At 46.2% G+C, this 20,562-nt stretch overlaps 1 protein-coding gene across 7 annotated transcripts in view; it reads left to right on the top strand.

Annotated features, from left to right (window-relative positions):
- Tanc1 (tetratricopeptide repeat, ankyrin repeat and coiled-coil containing 1) overlaps window positions 1–20,562 on the top strand; it is a 226,287-nt gene that overhangs the window by 106,538 nt on the left and 99,187 nt on the right. For all 7 annotated transcript variants that reach the window (XM_021638947.2, XM_021638975.2, XM_021638983.2 and 4 more), the window contains one exon: window positions 7,962–8,156. In XM_021638947.2, coding sequence (XP_021494622.1) covers window positions 7,962–8,156 — 195 coding nt within the window. The remainder of the gene's footprint in view (window positions 1–7,961; window positions 8,157–20,562) is intronic.

A 20,562-nucleotide genomic window follows, 5' to 3' on the forward strand; every position in this document is an offset into this window, starting at 1 on the left:
GATGAAATGGGCATGGACTAGCTTGTCCCCAGAGAGAGCATGACTGTGGCCACCGCTTTGGTGATTGTGGACTGTTAGGTCTGGAAAAGGAAAAAATTAATTTTTGGTTGCTTTTGAGTCACTGGCTTTGTGGTACCCTGTTTTACATAGCTGTAGGACAACTCAGTAACCAGGCACCATTGGGTTCTGGTTCTTGGCAACATCCTCTGTTTTGTGTGCATTAAAAAACACACACCTTGGTCTGTGACAGTCTTTTCTTAAGCTTTCAATACAAAGTTATTACCAGATGACGCTGGGGCTGGGTCTTCCTCCAGAGAAGCAGCTTAGAGCCTCATGGGTCCTTTTGCCTGTGTTCCTCCTGTCAGAACGAGGTATGGGTTTCTTCTGAGAAACATCTTTTGTTTTCCATATCTGCAATCTTTTCTCACATCATTCAACCTTTTTGCCCCTTCCCTCTGTACCCCGGGAAGCTTTCCCAAGCCTTTGCCCTTCTTCAGTGACGGTATGAAGTGGTGGTGGGGTCTTAGTTCGTGCTGCAGGTTAAGGGAAGGGAAAGCAAGCAATGTGAAAGGTGTGGGCTAGCCACATTCCACTGGGGTGCCCAGCTGTCCGCGAGCGCTGTTCTCCGAGTTCTTTCTCTTTGAGTCTTCAAGATGTTCACTTTCGAAGGGCTGCAGATGCCAGAGAACCCGAGTTCAATTCTCAGCACCCACGTGGGAGCTAAAGCTGTGTGTAACTTCAGTTTCAGGGGATCCAACAAGTTCACACTGACATTCATGCAGGCAAAACCTCCATATACATAACATAATAATAAATAAATCATTAATAAAAGATGTTCAATTTCCTTTTATTGATAGACTGTATCCGTTACCGGTTCCTCACCACTGGAGGCCTGTCGTGTAAGGGGAGCCTACTTAGCTGAGGTCCACAAAGTATTCATGCTGGGATGTTTGAGGTGGGCAGCCCCCGTGGAGGGAGTAGCTAGTCTGTTGCCCTACTAACTGAAGTGTGGTTAAGCCACCCTCTGCTGAAACAGTGGGTTTTCACCTTAGTTTACAGACATTTTGCTGGGGTCCTGGCGGCGCTTTGCATAGCTACTTGCGTGGTACAGTTTTATAATGGGCAAGGGTTCACGCTTTACCTGCCTGCATCCCACCTCAACCCTGTCCCCTGCATCAACTGGCTGTCCCCTGCCCTTGACAGCATCAATGCTGTGAGCTGCCACAGAGGCAGCGCAGGGTCAGAGAGAAGAAATACTTGCCATTGGTGAAGGTGTTCTGCTGTTCCTCCTTCCTGCCTCCTGTCCACCTACCAACTGCAGAAAGGTCACGGCTGGGTGGTGATCACCATGCAGGTGGCCTTGAGTACACACCCTGTGGAAGGGAGCTTCATTCATGTGCCAAGTTTGATCATAGCAGGTGGCCCGTTAACCCAGAGACCTTCACGTATACACAGGGCTCCATCCTTGGGAATCTGGATGTAAATATTTACATCAGGCATGCACATAGAGAGTGTCAACCATACACAGGATTAACCTCTGCCCGTGCTCCTCGTTGTTTACATCCCATCCAGATGTAGGCATGGCTATAGAATCCAGAGCTCCTCCGTTCACAAACAGTGGGAGTGCTTGCCTGCACACCACACACAGTCATATATATATATACACACTGCGTGGACATATACCCCTCTGAAACATACATTCTTAAATACTGAAAACGTTATCTACATGATCATTTCTTACAGTTCCTTTTTTCTCTTTCTCACACATTTGTCCTTTTTTTTTTTTTTTTTTTTTTGGCCCATGTCTGCTTTGAACTCTGGCTTCCCACCTCAGCCTTCTGAGTGTTGGGATTACAGATGTGCACTAACATTCCCGGTGGAAGTTTCTTTTTTTTCTTTTTCTTTTCTTTTTTTTTGTTTTTTTAAGACATGGTTTCTTTTTGTAGCCTTGGCTGTCCCAGACTTGATTTGTAGACTAGGCTGGCCTCGAACTCACAGAGATCTGCCTACCTCTGCCTCCTTGAGTGCTGGGATTGAAGGCAGGTGCCACCACACCCGGCTTTTCTTTTTTCAAGTCAGAACGCAAGTGTCTTAGATCCTGACCTGCTTCTTGTTCCATTGACGAGAGGAACCTGTGTTACACATTGCATTCATTACATTACCCGCTCTGGAGAGTCTTAAAGCCCAGGAATGACGAGCTACCATTTTTCAGGCAGTGCTTGGCCTCCCTGAACAGAGGAGTGGGCACTGTTGCCCTGATGGGAAGTAGGAATCTAAGGCCTTGAGAGCCTCAGAATCCAGGAAGTGGTGAGCTCAGAAAACATCGGTGTGCCACCAAGGACATGCAGAATAAGGACTTTTCCGTGCATCCCACAGACCCTTCCTGGCTGCTGTTGGTTGCAGCTGACCCACATTTTTATTCTTCCTGTGGGCCAGGCTGGCCGACGAGGCCCACCATTCTGAGGCGGCAGAAGCCTCGGGCCCGTATGCTGCCAGAGTCAATGAGCACACAGCACTGGGTGGAGGGAAAGGAAACTATTTTGGGTGCATGATGACTAAACACCTGTGTTTCAGATGCACTTGGTTGGTGTGACAACAGCATAAGGTGTGACTGAAGGAAAATTAATGATCAGGAGGCTTGGGCACCTCCCCAGCGGAACGTTCAAGAGTGCTTGGAACTAATTAAGCAGCCGGCACGGAACTGGAAAATAGATGAGGGAACAGGTTTCTTCACGGTGGCCTGGGACTTGGTATAGACCTACATACACTATTTTTGGTTTTCCCCTATCAAGTACACAAAATGACATAACACTGAAAGCGGATCTCGGCAGGCTTCTGGAAGGGGAATGGCACTGAGAAGGTGGAGTCCGAGTTTGGTTGGTTGCCCAGGTTCAAACTCACATGTGACATCTGCTGATACCATCAGCCTTGCTTCTTAGTCCTTTCTCTTCCTCAGTTTCCCTCGTCTGCGAAGGGCACTGGGAATGGCAGCTGCTTGGTAGAGAGGTTGTGAAGACGAGATGAGGAACCAGCTTGCACCTGCCACTCTGTCTGGGCACCTGCTTGCATCCCTGAAAGCATTTGCTTTAAGTTATGCTTCTGTAGAATGCGAGAACGGAGGTTTCTCCGAGGTCACACATTTTTAGAGCCTAGTAAGTGGCTCTGGCACGGCGGCATATTTTAAACGAGGAATACGGGCAGTCAGGGAGGAAGCGGCAGTCTGTTTCTTTGTATGTTGTAGGATAAAGTACACGCAGTACAAGGACCTTTGCTAACCCCCACCCAGAAGGCGTTATGCAATGTCTGGAGACAGGAGGCTCTACTTGTCTCATTAGCTGGTAGGTTTCGGACCCTGGGGGTTAGCTGTTTTCCTGCTGCTTTGGTGGTACTGTGGTGCTGTTTGAGAGGTAGTCATGATGTGTGACTATGTTCTGGAAAGGTGTTGATGTGGATGCATTTATCCTTTCTTTTTGAAAACATACACTAGAATCCTGAATGATGAGGGCCTAGAAGCCCTGTAAGGTCATATAAGACACAAGATGTGCTTTTTGTTGCAGAGACAGCCTTCTTCCTACCAGGTTCAAAAATGACACTGGATCTTGCAGAAGAAATCGTTTCCAACTTGCTGGGTTTCTGTAAATATATATGAGTTATGTGGTTATAAAACCTTATGATGGAAAATATGTTTAACGAACAGTGCACTGGGAGGCGGGAGCCACAGAAGATGCCGTAATACATTTAATGCCCTACTTAGATGTATCACGGAGGCCCGTTTTCTGGAGCTGGATAAACAACATCTTTCTCCTTCTATTCTAAGCTTCCAGTCCCTGCCTTCCCTGGCCACTTTATGTCACGATAAATGGAAATCTTATTTCCTGCCTTTGTAGACCTATTTACCTGAATGTCTGAGCTCACCCTTGCCTTTCTCGGGTCTACCCTTTCTCAAATAGGCTTTGCTTTCATCTGCCAGCCTTCTCTGCCCTCGTTTTTTAAAGCCGCCTCTAATCCCACACTCCACACACTTTAATCTATAGTGTCGACTTTCCCATTCTGCATGTCCACCTTTAAACGTTCAACTCCTGGATTCATGTTTTGTTTTGTTTTTTTTCCCCCTTTTCTTCCATTGTGAATTTCAATCCTCTTTCAAAGTCTTTAAGAGTGGGGGGCAAAAGGTAAAATAAAGAACTACTATCAAACCCCACTTCTGCCAATTTACAGTGCTTTATTGGATGTCTGTATTCTCTTTGGGGAGTGCATTATCTTTGTACGTACGGCTTTCACTTTTATACTTCTTTTATGTGTGCATTTTAAGTTTGATTCATTATAAACACAGAAGACTGTATAGGTGTCCATTTATCCCCATGCCCTTCCTGATCTTTTACTTTCAGAATTCAGGAAAACAGTGATTTTAAAGTGGGAAAAGGTGTGTATGTGTATCAGAGACTATATAACTTACAGAACCTAAGGTACGATTAAGCCTATTACAGAAAAAGCCTGATTGCCCCTCACATCTGTAGCTCATTTAGAATGTGTTTCTTTGGGGGCTCTCCATTTCCCCCAGCACCCTTAAACAAGTGCAGTGGTGTGTTAGAATCTGTGCTGGCTTGTGGGGCGAAGGTTCAGCTGTTCTCTCTGTACCCCTCCGTTAATGCAGCTCTGCTTTCTTGTCTTCGAGAGGTCTGGTTGGAACAGGGGATCCCCTGAGATAAACTCACACTGGCTGATGTGATTCTCTACGGTGTTTAAATGTTCCATGGGAAGCACCTGCCAGTGCTGGAGGGGAGCCTGGCCGACCCTGGCAATTGGTACCATGGCTTGCATACCCGGAGAGGATGCATTGTCCTGCCCAGCCTGGGCCTTTCTGGCACAGCGACAGGAAGGGTGACTTCCTAGAACTTGAAGTGAGCAATAAAGTAGGTTGCAATTAAAGCAGCATCTACTCAAGGCCAAAAGTAATGTCCCAGTCATGCTGGCTGTAGCGAAACGATGTTAATTCTTAAACTTCTTTGGTAAGTATCACTGAGGAATGTTGAATCAACCAGGGGATTTCTGGTGTCGGGCTGCTCGGAACACCCCCCTCGTCTGTGGGTGTGCCCCTGCCAGCCTTCTGCCTTTGGCCTCTGGTGTCATGAGATGTCATGAGATGCTCTGGGCTTTCTTTGACCTTAGCCTGCTGCCCTGTGCTGTTAAAGTTAAAGCCCTTGGCTCCAGGTTGCAGTTCAGCTTCTGAGCTGCTGGATCTCCCACTGGGTGCTTTGTTCTCCGGCTCATCCATGAAGCTGCTCTCGCTGCTTTGTGGCTTTCCAATAAACGGAAGCTGGAAGTTTAATTGTTTCTGAAAGAACAAAATAACAACAAAAACAAAACAAAACAAAAACAACAAAAAAGAACAGCATGTTTGGGACAGATACTGTCATGAGACGGCAAAGTAAAGTTGAAAAAGAAATCTCCTTCCCCCAAACCCCATCTCTAAGTTCCGTTTTTATTGCAGCCTACATAATATCAAAGAGCTGGAGCCCAGCTGGGCCCAGGGCCTGCTCCCAAGGTCTTCATGGTGGCCACATGCTTTGGAAGCTCCGTTTTACAGACTTAAAGTTAATGAAAATATTTGCTTTGCTTGCTACAAACAAAGTTTATGGGCAGAATTTGTGATTAGGAAATGCTTTAAATCTGTCTTCCAGCCCCTAATGTCTCTTGTTGTATGTTAGAGAATTCTAAGTGTCTGAGATAATAGCCCTTTCTTGGGTTACAAGCTTAACTTCTGAAGTTTCTGGCGATGGTGTACGCCATTTCTTTGTGTTCCAATCGAAAGTAAGGGACTGGAAGTCTGGGTTTTCATGTGTATGTCAGAAACCTTTCTGAGTGGGTAGGGAGACCATTCTTTATGGCCTAACAGGCCGTTTCGTTGCCATTTACAGCCCAAGTCTGTAGGTAGTACATGGGCAACCGTTGGGGCCATGTAGCTCTCTTCAGACACATGGAAACACCAGCATTGCTTAGTGCTCCGGTAGTTTCTCTAGCTGGCTGTGTGTGTGCGTGTGTGTGTGTGTATGTGTGTGTGCGCGCGCGCGTGCGTGCGTACGTGGGGTGTGTGTGTGTGTGTAACTTCAACTACTTGTATGTTCTTCTCTGTCTCCCACTACTCCCTGCCCAGACACCTGCAGATCTTGCAGGCACTGTGCCTGCATAGAACCAAATGGTGGTGGGGACTGATCTTACTTCCTTGTGAGACTGAGGAAATAGATGTCCTGCTCTCACACATCTCTTCAGAGTCAAAGCATACAGCCCTGTTGGGGGAGGTGGTGTTTTGGCTGTAGCCTTGGCTCTGCCTTTCACTGGCAGTCACAGAGATGGTAGTCAGGGTGCCTCATGCCTTGGCCGCAGATCTCAAGAGGTGTTATCTTCAAGAGTCCAGGCTGAGGCTCTGGTCCTAGGGGTACGTGGCCTTGATGTTTACAAAAACATGATATGTGAGGGGTGTAAAGGTCCAGGGCAGGGACCTCTCCTGTTGACACGCACAGTATAATGGGCCTCTACTGACTGCTGTTTGTCTCCTTCCTTAGGGTAGAATGCCTTGGTCGCCTGCCTTGAGTGTTCTTCTAGTAAGGGCTGTCTAGTACTTGCGCCTTTCTTCCTTCTTCAGATGTTGGTCGTTTAGACAATCAGTGACTAGCTTCTTAGAAGCTAGTCCAGTGCTTCAAGTGTAGCCAGCCCAGGTGAGGCTGAAGAGACCCTGCCGACCCTACCAGCTTGTCCACGCTTCTCTGTTGACAGCTCTGTTGATTTTGACTTGCTGTGGGTTGAGGCTTCGGCATGCTCCCCTAGTCTATGGCAGCGTTAACGCTCCTTCCCCATGGCTGCGAATGTAAAAAGCAAAAGCATGCACAGCAATACAACATGAATGATGATGGGTTTGGGTCACATCCCTTTTTGGCCTTGTGCACAAAGCTCTGGGAGGAAAATGAGTACCTGCCTGGCTAGACATCTCAGGGGTTTCATATCCACCCCACCCCCACCCCCAAATGTAGTGCTTGGTTTTTCTTTTTTAGCCAGGGAGTCATGACAAGGACTAGTTGGAGAACATTTGTCAGACTGACTGGTTTTGCTTATGGAAAACTTGTATGTCTCCTCCGAATACTACTGCCTATAATTTAGAACTTTGAAGATGGTTTGTAATCTAGGGGGTGGTGACTCAAGCTACTTTGCAGTCCTCAGTTGCTTCTTGATCTATAAAGAGGAATGTGACTAGGGGTGGGGCAGCAGAGTTGGGGGGGGTAGGAGCAAAGTATCATCTGAGTGCGTGCAGACTGGCTGTACTCTCTTTTAGAGGCTCGTCCCTGCTGAGGCCTGTATTCCTCATTTTCTTTGTGCACTATAATTGCATCCTCTGTGTGTGTGGAGAATCTGCTTACTTTAGAAGTTTGGCTTCATAATGGTGTGCTAGTTTGCTCCCAGGTTCGTGTGGGGGTTAGATCCTCAGTGAGCCCTGTCTTGGGTTGGGGTTGGCTGGGGTTCAGGCAGGATCAGAGGGAAAAAAGTGCATCCAGGGAACACTGTGGTCACAGTCCAGGTCTTGCATTGGGAACTTTATATTGGAGGAAGCAGACTTGGGAGCTGGAAGTCCAGCGAGTTCCTGGCTTTGGAATCTGCTCCACTGACACCCCCAAAAGTCTTGGGACCCCCTGCTTGTGACTGCAGCACCTAGTGGATCATGATGACTTTCTGAAGCAGTCGAGTGGGATGGAAATGCCCTCCTGGCAGAGTTTATTGCAGCTTCAGTGGTAAAGCTTGAGTTTCTCCTGTAGGCGATAGATTTCAAGAGTGATAAGGAGAAATCATCTATAAGAAATTCAGTATGCCCAGCATGTGGGAGTTATATCCTAAGAATGTAGCCCTTAGGAATTCAGGTCTCATAGACTCATCACAAATGGTGTAACCTAGATCTCATCTCTCCATTCCAGGAGGTGATTTCGGTCCAGAGACGCCTGCCTCACCCTCCGGTCCTGGTGGTGACTCTCCTGTGAACAGCCTTCCTGCAGCAGAGGAAACCTATCGTGTGAGCTTGGCCAAGGGGGTTTCCATGTCTCTTCCTTCGTCACCTTTGCTGCCCCGACAGTCCCACTTGACACAGTCGAGATCAAACAAAAAATCTCCAGGTAAAAAAAAAAAAATTAAAATTCCCCGGTATCTACATAAGCTATAATGGTTATCTAAATAATATATACATTAAAAGTAAGCAAGGTGAGTACCTATAGGACATCTTCTGGGAGAACCAGGGATGGTTTACCTGTATACCTGTCGTCTTAGAACTTAGGCAGCTGAGGCAGAATTGCTTGAGCTCCGTTCCAGGCCAGCTTGGGCACCTTAGCGGGAGACTGCATCTCCCGAAATTCTTTTCCCAGTGTTAAAATAACTTTTAGAAGAAGTGGATTTAAATTATTTATTTTCAGTTGCACATTCGGGTGTATGTGCGCATACATGTAAGTTCAGGTACCCTCAGAGACCAGAAGAAGTTGTTGGATCTCTTGGGGTTGGACTTGCAGGTGGGTGGTTGTGAGCTGCCTGACACGGGCGCTGGGAAATTGCACTCGGCTTCTCTGCTCTTGGCCAACTGCTGCTGGCCCCAGGGAAAACAGTTAAAGTGTTTCAGTCTACCTACCTGCCTGCATGGTTCCACCTCCATATATGGTGATGAGCTGCGCAGGACAGAATTTAATACAGATTTGAGGTCTTGGTTAAGAGCTACTGTTCACCATTGGCTTCGTCAGTTTCTTCCCGGTGAACTGAGGAACACTGTCTCTTACAAGATGCCCCTGAAGTCACGGAAACGGGCAAGTGTCACTAACAATGACCTGTTTGCTTGACCAAGCCTTACATGTTGGATCTCTTTGCCTGCTGACATCGTCCAGCATCGGAACAGCTACAAAGCCTAAGTTCTGGTGAAGACTCAGGCTTGGAGTAGGACAGGAGCCATGGGCTTACGGGTTACTTATATAAGACCTTTTGATGCCTTTCATCATTACCGACTTCATACACTTGCCCGCACTGAGAAGAAAAACACGTAGTAGCAGACCATGAGAGGCTGGGATTCAGATGTGAGGAAAGCCCTTCCCGACCTCGTCCCTGGAGTCCTCACAGGTCTTTGATATTCTTTTAAATTGGCTGAATATTTGCTTACAAAAGGCAGGGTAATTTGGGTTCCCATTGATCATGTGCCAATGAAAATTCTTCTCAATTACATGGGAACATACTCAGAGTTCATCTAAATTGTGCCCCAGGGCTATGAAATTAATTAGTTTCTGGTTTTCTAAATATTTGTGTTACTTGAAATGACAGTTGCATTATTTTTGACTCCTGTAGTCGGTGTTTGAGAATTATCTGGGATAAAATTAAGAGGGAAAACCCTGAGGTGTGACGTGTTAGAAATGGTGGTGTGAATTTGGTTGAGTGTCCAGAACCTTTCATTGTTCCAGAACTTTCTTATTTTGGACAACATTGTTTATAGTTCAGCCATTAGCTGGAACTTGGGAACTCTTTTGGTATGAAGTGATTTCCTGTGCCAAGGAATTTGACCTGTTTATCAGTACTGAGGGAAATTCCTGGAATATTCTTTATTTGCCCCACTGCTGTATCTGTGTCAGATGTCTTTTCTTCCTGCAAATCGTGGTTCCCCCAGGGCCTCTCTGGCTAGGTTACCCTGTCTAGAGCAATTGTCCTTAGAAACTGCACATATCTTTTAACCTAACTAGATTACTTGTCCTTTCACCCTAGGTTAGTGAGTTTATCAACAGAAACGCTTTACTTTGCCAAACTTCAGTTAGACTCATGAACCTACTCTCAGGCCTGTCTGGGCCTTCTTGTACAGTCCAGATTTAGCCAAGAAACCTGTTATGTCAGTTTAACACGGAAGTCTTATCCCCACCCCACCCCCACCGGCTCTGCCACCATGGCCCAGGTTATAGCTAATCTCCTGGCCTAACTGCAGCAAGTGTCCTGTTGGCTCAGATAAGCCAAAAGTCCCCTCCTCCTTCCTGATGCCTCCTCCTTGTGATTTTCCGTCCACTGACCTCCACCCTGTACCTTGGCCATACATCCCTGCTTGGCTGTGCAACTGTCAGGAGTTGAGCCTAGTCCTTTTCTTGGCTGAGAAATTCTACTGCAGTGGTCCAGCATCCACTCCTGAGTTAAGTGCGCCTTCCTGCACTTTCACAAGTGTCACCGAATAATGGTTGTTTTTTTGTTTTTTTTTTTTTTTCATTTCATTAACATTGTGCAATGTCACATAACTGATGCCTATGAAAAACGGGATTGGCCCTGGGCCTGTATCTTGCCAAGGAACTGAAGCTGAAGGGAATGCCAGGCACAGAGATTTGACTTACTGAAACTTGTTGCCCTCTGCCACACAGTTGCTCAGACCAGGAATTGCTGTTACTTTTGCCTCAGGGCTGGGGATCACCGGAGACTTTAGGGAATGCTACATTTCAGACCTAATTTTCTTACCGATAGCAAAGCCTCTCAGTGTGTGTCTGGTGGGGCTTTCTGTGGTATTGCCAGGCAAGCCCAGGCAACGTGACTGTCCTGAAGAGATTCAAGAGGACTCTTATCATATGGGCAGAGAAACCCTGACCCAAAGTGTCCCACGTTCCTCGACCAAATTTGGCTTTGGGAAATAACTCTCATGAAAATGAAACTTATGGGTTTGCGAGAGATGGCTCAGAGGTTACTGAGAATACTGGCTGCTCTTCCAGAGGACCTGAGTTCAATTCCTAGCACCTACATGATGGCTAACAACCATCTGCCACGCCAATCCCAGGGAATAAGATGCCCTCTTCTGGCCTCTACAGGCACTGCATGCATGTGTCCCATGGATATGAGCTTCTAAGCAAAACACCCATAAACATACAATAAAAGAAAAAATATTTTAAAAAACTGAAATTTATTTTTACGTTCTCGTGGATGGTCTTCCAGTCAGAAGGATGTAGCAGTACCCCCTGAATACTCAGTCTTTTAATGGGTTGAGGAAAATGCCTTCCATTTGAGATGCTTTGGTTCAGCTGAGCAGATCCGTGCTAGCAGAACAAGTTCTTGTACACTGCCCAAATCCGTGCAGCAAATTAGTGTCTCACATGGTGATTTGGCATTATTATCTTAGTAATTTTAAGTTAAAAAAAATCGAAGCAGAGATGGTTGCTTAATAACGACAGTGACTCAGAAGACATGGGAGAGTATTTTCATAGTTGCTGTTTCTGCTTGAACCATATCAATAGAAAAGTATCCAGAGTACTAATGTCTTACCTGTCTTGTTTTTGTTTTTTGTTTTTTGAATTTTTAAAAAGGGTTAACATATGGCACTGAACATGCACTGGCTTTAAAAAAATCCATCTCTTTTAAAGCTAGCACTGTTGCTCCTGACGATACAGTAAATACAGTGTGTGCAGTTCCCAGAAGATCATGAGCCTCAGGAACTCGTCCTTTCTCCCCTGTGGCCTGTGCCCGGGACTGTTGCTCAGATCCAGCTTCCAGATTACCTTTGCTGACTTTCGTTAAGTTTTGTGATGCTTACATTTAACCTAATTTTTGGATTCTTTGTGAGCTTCACGTCACGCACCCCATCCCACTCATTTTTCAGTCCTTCCGTGTCTGCCTCCATCCTTGTAACCTTCCCCTCCAAATTAAAACAAACTACCCAACTAAACCACCTCACCATGGAAACTGCAGTGTGTCACAGTTGTTGCATAGTATACCATTTTGCCCAGGCAGCTTTACTTGCAAACAGTTCTTGCAATGAGGGTCGGGGCCTCTGGCTTCCGCTACACCGTCAATACTGCATCCTTATTGAGGTTTCTCTTGGATATCCTGTGATTGCCCGGTGTCATGGAGATCCTGCAGCTTTGGTTCTGCAGGACTGACCCCTCGCTCCAGCAGTTCATAGATGGCGTAGATGTTAGGGTGGGCCAAGTCAGAGGCCTGGATCTGGGTCTGGGCAGTAGCTGAGTTGTTCAGCCTTCCCATGTTTCCACACCCACATCAACAGGGCCACCTCTCTCGCACCCATACCACCAGGGCCAGCTCTCATGCTGTGCCCATGTTATTGCTGGCACCACTGGCCAGCGAGAGGTGGGGACAGCTCATCAAGTCCTTGGCTTCAGGTGGCAGCCCAGACCACGAAGGTCCACACAGCCGTTGGTGGTAACATGGACATTGGTTACAGATGCCTGCTGTGTTAGCGGACAGACCCAGGCTTGGCCCTCTCCGGCAACACAGCCTGGACATCACCACAGCCTCATGTGGCAGTGCTGGCCTCTCACATCAGGCGGTTCCTCTCTTCGTAGTGCACAAACCACCCCGCTTCCCTTTCTTCCCCATCCCTTCACAACATACTTGCTCATCATATTCAGGCTGCCCCACACTGCAAGACTGAGGGCCTCTGAGTGTTTCCCATTGCCCGGGCATGAGACTTTTATAAAATTGCTTTTAAAAGACACCAAACCTTGGAATCTAGAGTTCATGATCAAGCTGGCTACGCATAAAAACTCAGAAGCCCACCCGCACCAATCTGTTTTGGTGGTGGTGGTGGCGGCGGTTTTTTTTTTGTTTGTTTGTTTTTGTTTTTGAAATAGGGTTTCTCTTGGCTGTCTTGGACTCACTTTGTAGACCACGCTGGCCTTGAACTCACAGCCATCTGCATGCCTCTGCCTCCCTGAGTGCTGAGATTAAAGGCGTGCACCACCATGTCTGGCCTCACCAATCTGTTTTACGTGTTTGTATAGAAACCCTTCACCACTTGATGCCAATTAAGCTCAGGCAGTACATTTTGCTTGAAAGGAGGAATGGCCAGATGGACACTTCTTTACTGATTCATGGACTATAGCCAGTGGATTAACCAGTTGGTCAAGAACTTGGAAAGGGCATGAAAGGAAAATGAGTGAGAAACATGTTTGAGGAATATGCTGTTTGAATGAGAATGGGCTCATTCTCATAGGCTCATACATTTGAATGCTTGGTCCCCAGTTGGTGGAAATGTTTGGAAAGGATTAGGAGGTGTGGCCTCTCCCCCTTTACTCTCTGTTTCTCTCTCTCTCTCTCTCTCTCTCTCTCTCTCTCTCTCTCTCTCTCTCTGTGTGTGTGTGTGTGTGTGTGTGTGTAGCCCTGGTTGCCCTGGAACTAGCTCTGTAGACAAGCCTGGCCTCAAATTCAGAGATCTACCTGCCTCCTCCTCCCGAGTGCTGGGGAAAGGCTGCACGGTTCCCAGTTCTCTCTCTGCTCCCTACTTGTTGATAAGTATATGAGCGCCCAGCTGCTCCTGCAGTGCTTGTCTGCTGCCAAGCTCCCCGCCATGATGGGCCATGACCCTCTGCAATTCTGAGTCCCAGATCTTCAACATTTTCTTTTATAAGTTGACTTGACTTAGTCACGATTTTTGGTCACAGCAGTTGAAAAGTAGCCAAGACAAGAAGTGTGTGGATAGATTACTTTGACTGGGCAGAGGATGTGAACATACTTGTGTCCCCTAAAAATGCTCACCAAAAGGTGACTTCGACAGAGAGGGAGTTCGGTTCGGTAATCAAGTAGATATGATGGATGACTGTTGTGCGGACACCTCTTTGCCTGGCTGTCTTTGTCCTTGCCCAGTGGGCTCATGAACAGTGTCCATGGTGGAAGAGATGGAGGTCATATGTGTGCCCAGCAACATGGGTTTCCACTCATGAAGGCTGGCCTGGCCACAGCTGCTGCTGAGTGCTGGATCTGCTAACAGCAGAGAGCAACACTGAGCCCCAGATGTAGCGCCATTCCCCAGGATGAGGCAGCCAGCTGCTCGGTGGGTTGACTAGCTTGGATGACTTCCTTTGTGGAAAGGGCAGTGCTTTGTCCTTACTGGAGTAGGACAGAAACTGTCGGAGACTGGAACTCTTACTCCATCGCGAGTCAACTGTTGTGTCTATAATAAAGCACCTTGATCAACACAGGTTCTGGAGGTGAGGAAATCTGGGTTAATGCTGTTGGTGACTACCTAGATCCTGGGAACTGTGGGCCAGAGAAATATCTTTAAAGGAGGATGACTGGCTTGTTGTGCTTTTTACCTGCCATGCGTGGAAGGCAGAGACAGGTCTGATACAAAAATTCAAGGCCACTGTGGTCTTCTAGAGAGTTCCAGGCCAGCCAAAGCTACTTTGGCTGCAAGATTTAATCAATCTCAAGCAAAGAAGCAAGCAGAGATGTCATTAACCTTGTGTTAATGTAAATTCCATGTGATTGAGTTACTTGTTTTTAATCTCTTGTTTTTGGAAATGTTTAGATTGAGGAAGTGCCAGGGCTTCTTTGTGCGAGGCAAATGTTGTATCACCCAGCTATGTGCAGCCCTCACTGTATATTCAGTTCTTTGTATTTACCCTTCTGCAACTTTCCTCCGTTTATTTGCATTTTATTCTTTTGCCTGCCAGAATATTCCATTTTCTGGGTATTGTTTCACTTTTTGTTATTGTTCTAACTGGAAGGTCTGTTTTATGATGATCCTAAACAAGGAGCAATGCCCATTTAGACATAACTGTGGTTCTTCGTGAGCCATATGGGACTAGGAATTCACTAGTGTCTGCACTACATCTTTGCTTTGGAGACGAGAAAATGGCATTTCCTGGGGCATCTTCCTAGTAATGTCATTAGCTATTTCATAATGGAACTGTGGTTCCATTATGATTAGGCATGGACGAGAAAGCAGCCTTTTAAGTGCTGTAAACAACGGAGAATGATGAAGATGGCAGTACAGGTTGACCAGCCTTAATCTGAATATCTGTGACTTTAAGCATTGCCAGGACATCACACCCAACCTCATGTTGGCTATGCTTATAGGACGTACATGAACAGAAATCAATTTCATATGGGTTCCACTTCCCCCCTCACACCTCAGCATCTATAGTCACATAATCTAAAACCCGAAACACTGAGTTCTGCACACCCAGGACTAGGGATCCTCGCCTTACACTGCCCCTCTTGCGCTTTTAGCTGGAGTGGGGAGACTGGAGAGTACTGGCCATTTCCAATTCTGTCTTACATTTGACATAGCTGTTACAGTGGCTGTGCACGCTCCACTTGCTGTCTCTTTCCTTTAGAGAAAACCCGGAGGAGCTGTGAAGGAAGCCATCTTCCTTGTGTGATTCTTGGACGAATGAGTTAATGTCTGTCAAGGCTTCTCTACCCAATTCTGCAAGAGTGTCTCTTAATTTGGAAATCCCATCCGTAAGAGAGAACTATTGGCATTTTAATATTTCTTGCTTGTGTGTGTGCGTGTGTTTTATATGTGTTTGTATGCACATGTATGTGACTAGTGTGTAAGTCAGAGGCTAACACTGGGAGTCGTCCCGGATTGCTTTTACACCTTATTTTATTTGTGAGACCGGATCTCGCCATGTACCCCAGGCTGGCCTGAAACTTGCTATGTAGATTAGGCTGTTCTCAAGCTTCAGAGCTCCACCTGCCGCCACCTCCTGACTGCTGGGATTGAAGATAGGCCCCGCCATACCTGACTCTCCCACTATACATTTGGAGGCAGATTCCCTCACTGTACCCAAAGCTTCCCCACTCTAAAGATGGGCTTGGCCATCAGCAAGTCCCAGGAATTCTACTTTCTCTGCCTCCCCACTGTTGGGCTTCCAGACACACACTGCTATGCCTGGCTTTTTTATATGGGTACTGGGACTCAAATTCACATCCTCATGCTTGCATAGCAACCACAGCACTGACTGATTCATCCCTGTATCTACCTCACACAGACCTGAGACCCACAGGATAGAATCCTTCCTGTTCTCTCTTCTTTACTGCTTTATGTCATACTGCATTTATAGTTTTCTTAAGCTTAAGCTTGATGTTTATTTGTCGGCTGTTTCAATATTCTATCATTGATTTTAAAACTAGTTTCTACCTAAATATTGGTATTGTTTTTCATTTAAAGAAACTGTAGCCATGTATCTTGGGGACATGCCTATAATCCCAGGGCTTGGAAGATGAGACAGAAGAATTGTGTACAAAACAAACTTTGTAGCATAACCTAAAATGTTTCCTGATTTTGCTAGTAATTTCTTGTGTGATTTTTTTTTTTTTTTTAGCAGTAGTGTAATATATATCATTTCCCATACTGTCAAGACTAACCATGTATGCCTGTAAGCGCAGTGTTTATGATGTAGAGGTACAGGCTCAGAAGTTTAAAGCTAGCCTGGGCTACATGAAATCCTGTCCATATGCCTATCATTTAACAGTAAGTCATTCATGGAGATGTGGAACCCATCTCCAGAACTCCTGATACTTTGCCTCGTAAATTTTAGGAACATTTGATACCTCCTCAAGGGTGGTAGCTTTCCAGAGAACAATTATTCAACGAAATGGCCTGAATTGGCAAAGACTCTTGCTACACAGTGGCCAGTTGTTTTCCAGAAAGCTGTATCAATTTGATACTCCCTTCAGAGGCCCCTGAGAGACTTTTATGTTTATTTTTACTTATTTATTGTTTAAGTTAACATCTTCAGGAAAACATCTAAATGGCTGGTTGGGTGCATGCCTTCTGTCCGGGCTAGTTGTGGACTGCTGAGACTTTTGAAGACGTGGAGGGGTGTCGCTGTAGTCCTCCTCTTTTGAACTCGCCATCTGTCTGGGCTCCTCAGGCACTTTCATTTCCTTGCTTCCCAGGGTACAGTGTTGGGGGCATTATCACAGCTGAATCAGATTGGGCTTGTGTTTAGAAAACACTCAGCTGGCGTCCAGTCGCATCTATAACTGCCTGCTGTCTTTGGTGCTTGGAGAGGCCTCCGGAGACCACAGAGGCGTCGGAGACGGGTGGAGCTGGAAGGGTGCTTAGAACAGCTTCTGGTTCAGAACTCTGAAGAAAAGGAAGCAGAGATCCCACAGTCATCATGGAACATGCCTGAAGCTTGTGCAGGTTACTCATCTGTCAGTAGTGTCATGCTGCCCGGGTGCTACAGACAGAGAGAGCGAGAGAGCATGCTCTGGTTTTATGCATAGAGAAGAGTGCCCGCTGAAGGTGGTGCGGCGTGACCAGGAGGCCGCTTACGGGGGTGGAGAATAAGGCAGGGAACACACAGCCCCTCTTTGTCTTCTCCTTATAGACGCAGCTACTTCTACCCCCTGAGCAGAAGACTGCCTGAGAGCCTAAGGCTGCAGCTAGGATTTGGCCTTCAGCAAGGGTGCTTCCCTCTGCTGTAGTGACTACCACAACAGTCGTCATTTCTTCCTGGAAGTCGTTCTGTGATAGCCTTCTCCAAGGAGTAAGCAGATAGCTGTCCCTTGCTGAGACTAGATGCGACGGTGACACACACGTTTTCTGTCATTCCTCTACAAATGTGTGCTCACACACAGAGTGTTTGTTCCACTTTGAATTCAAGGGCCTTGAGTCCCCTTATTTTTCTGCTCATGAGTCCCAGCTCATCCATGTGCCATTTGGTGGCACCCAGAAACTGCTCCAGGAGTATCCAAAGAAACACTAGCACGCCAGCGCTCTATTCTCTGCTAGAGCTTGGGAATTAAGGCATATGAGGAAGTTTGTTTCTTTAGCTTCTAGACTAATGCTAATAATATAGCAAGTTGCTAGCCACTGATGAAGAATACGTGACTGCTTCCTTCCTGTAAGTCCTCTTTTAGGAGGACAGGAGTGTCTGTATTTGTCATTGATTTCCAACATGAGAGATAACAGTTGACAAAGAATTATCTATACACAAAGTATATGAAATTGCCAGGCACAGTGACACACACATCTGTAGTCTCAGCCACTTAGGAGACTGAGACAGGAGGGTTGCCTAAGGCCATTTAGGCAATACTTGGACCTTAAAAGAATGTGTGTGTGTGTGTGTGTGTGTGTGTGTGTGTGTGTGTGTGTGTAAGAAAGAGAGAGAGAGAGAGTCCTGTCCCTCTGGACAGACGATTACTTTTGTCTTTGTCTAATTGTTTTTGTCAGGGGCTCCAGTGGGGCCTAGGCGGGCCTCCGACTCCCAGTCTTGCCTTACCCCTCTGCCCCTCATCCTCTATGGTGCACAGAACAATAGCCGCACATTTGTCCATTTTTCCTAAGGCTGGACAAGTAAGGGTTTGGATAAAGAACAGTGAGAGCATTCCTGCCTAGCAGCTGAGGGAATGTCATTCTTTTCTTCTGCTAGGCTGTAGGAGTAGAATGGCTGGGTCACCACACACTTGGTTGATGTGGAGGATATGGGTGATCCTGTCTCGGCAGTGTGTGTTTCTAAGGAATGCCACAGTTTTACTGTTTGTTTCAAGCTGTCAGTCATGTTATAAACTTTTGGGTCCATTTATCCACTTAATTAGGTTATAGTGTTTTATGACTCACAGAGGTTTCTAATTTTCTAAAGTTAAATTGATACATTTTCCATTGTAATTTACCCTGTTGCATTTTTAAGAAACAGATTTATTGAAATATAATTGCATACCACATAATTCTGCCATTTAAAGTTTCCAGTGTTCCAGCAGTTTCTTAAGGCATTTTTACAAGATTGCAAACATTGCTACAGATTAATTTTAGAACTTTTTTTTAACCTCACCTGAAAAAGAAACCCAAACAAACTTAAATTCATTACTAAGCACTCTACATTCCTCCCTATCCTTCCATTCCCTACTCCCAAGCCTCAGCAACTTCCACCCCACTTTCTGTGTCTATAGAGCACCTACTGTGGGCATATCCTACAGTTGGCATCAAAGCAAGATGTGATCTTTGGTGAGTGGTTTCATTGCTGGCTTGGGAACATACTTTGTAGTGTGAATCTGCATATTCAGTTTTGTTACCAAATAAAATCTTACGGCGCCTACTTACATTTTGCTTACCCATTATGGACAGTGGGTTGTTTCTACTTTGGGCTATTATGAATACTGCTACTGTGAACGTTCTTGTTTTTACCTTTGATGTGCACATATGTTTTCATTTGTTCTTGCTTATGTATATGGTGTTAGCGTGGGCGGGGCTTAGCCTTAGCGCTGTGTTTAATGCTGTACTGTATTGCTCTTGCTTCCCTACATCCTCTCCAACCCTGCACGCCCTCCTAGTTCATCATCCTAGTGCATGTAAACTGCTACTGTACATCTTACCAAACTTTTCATACTCCAAATGTCAATTATTTATCAGATATATTATTTGCAAGCATTCTTCCATTCTTTGATTTCTTTTCTTTTTTTTTCTGTCATGACAGTTGTGTTTCAAAGCGAAAAAGGTTTTATATTGTCCAACTTACTTGCCTCTGTGCTTTTTGATATCATGTCTTTATGACCATAACCTAATCGAGTTTTTGTGCTATTTTGTGCTGTTTTTCTCCTAAGAGTTCCGTTGTTCTCACTCCCTAATATTAGATAAAATGTGGTCCATTTTGGGTTAGCCTACGCATAGTGTGAAGGGTGGGCTAATTTCATCGTTTCACACAGGAACACTGCTTGTCTCTGAACTGTTTATTGAAAAGACTGTTCTTTCTTCCTTGGTTGGTTGCTGGATGGTCGTCACTGCTTCATCAAACCCTTGCCAAGTCACACTCCGAACCCCCACCCTGCTTTGCTCATTCTCTTTTTATGGCCTAGGTGAGACTTTTCTCAGAGCTAACTGAGGTACAGTTTCGATCTCACTCCATGCAGCTTTCCTGTAGTTCTTCCTTTCCACTCTGGGAGGGGTCGCCCCTGACTGCCTCAAACACTGCCCTTTCCTTCTGCCAAGTACCACATCGCATCTTCCTGCCATGTTAGTGCTGAAGTCCTGTCTTTGGTTCTTGTTTGTGTCCCCTGGGAGCCCCCAAAACAGGATCCAGCCATTTTCTGTTCTCTGGTGATGGGATCTAGGCGTGAAGCTGCCTGGACGAGGAGAATTTTGATACTGTGTGTTCACATGTGATTGGTTGAAGATGGCCACACAAGCAGTTAAAAAGTAGCGGCACCTTGAATTGACAAGGCTTTGAACGTAGCTTTCTGCCGTATCTATCCAGACCACACAGTTGATAGTGAAGGGCCGGCCTCCCCTCCCGGCTGGGCTGTTCGTAAGCGGTGAGCCAAGGGGAGCATGCTCTAGCGCAGGTCTGTTGGCAGCCCCATGTGTTCCCTGCCCTGGTGGCACTCTCATTTTCTCAGGCTCGTCAAGGTTTCGCTGCCTGTTTCCTGCCGCCTGCCTGCGGTTAGGGACAGCTAGAGGTTCTAGACAGTCACACGGATAGCAGTGTCAGCTGCACCCCGTAGCTGTGTCAGATGGCGGCTGGAATGAGCCCAGAGCCGTGCTCAAAAATGAATGCTTTCGCCTCAAAGGAAATAGGTGGGGGTGGGGACAGTGGGACTCTTTTTGATTATTGCTGATTCACAGCAAAGCCCAGAAATCACAGAGGCCGGAGGAAGCTGCTATATCTATCTCTAGCATTAATGAATGTTAGCATGAGGTAGGAATAAACAGAGCAGGCTGGCGCTCTGGCTTGAATCCTCAGATTTGTTGTGAAATGTGAATGCTGGCAGGGGGTAGGAATGGCCGGCTGTGATGAAGGCAGAGTAGCCAAAGATGTGCAAAGCTAAGAATTGGGAAATGAA

The sequence above is a fragment of the Meriones unguiculatus genome, chromosome 8, assembly GCF_030254825.1.
Source record: "Meriones unguiculatus strain TT.TT164.6M chromosome 8, Bangor_MerUng_6.1, whole genome shotgun sequence".
Taxonomy (NCBI): Eukaryota; Metazoa; Chordata; class Mammalia; order Rodentia; family Muridae; genus Meriones; species Meriones unguiculatus.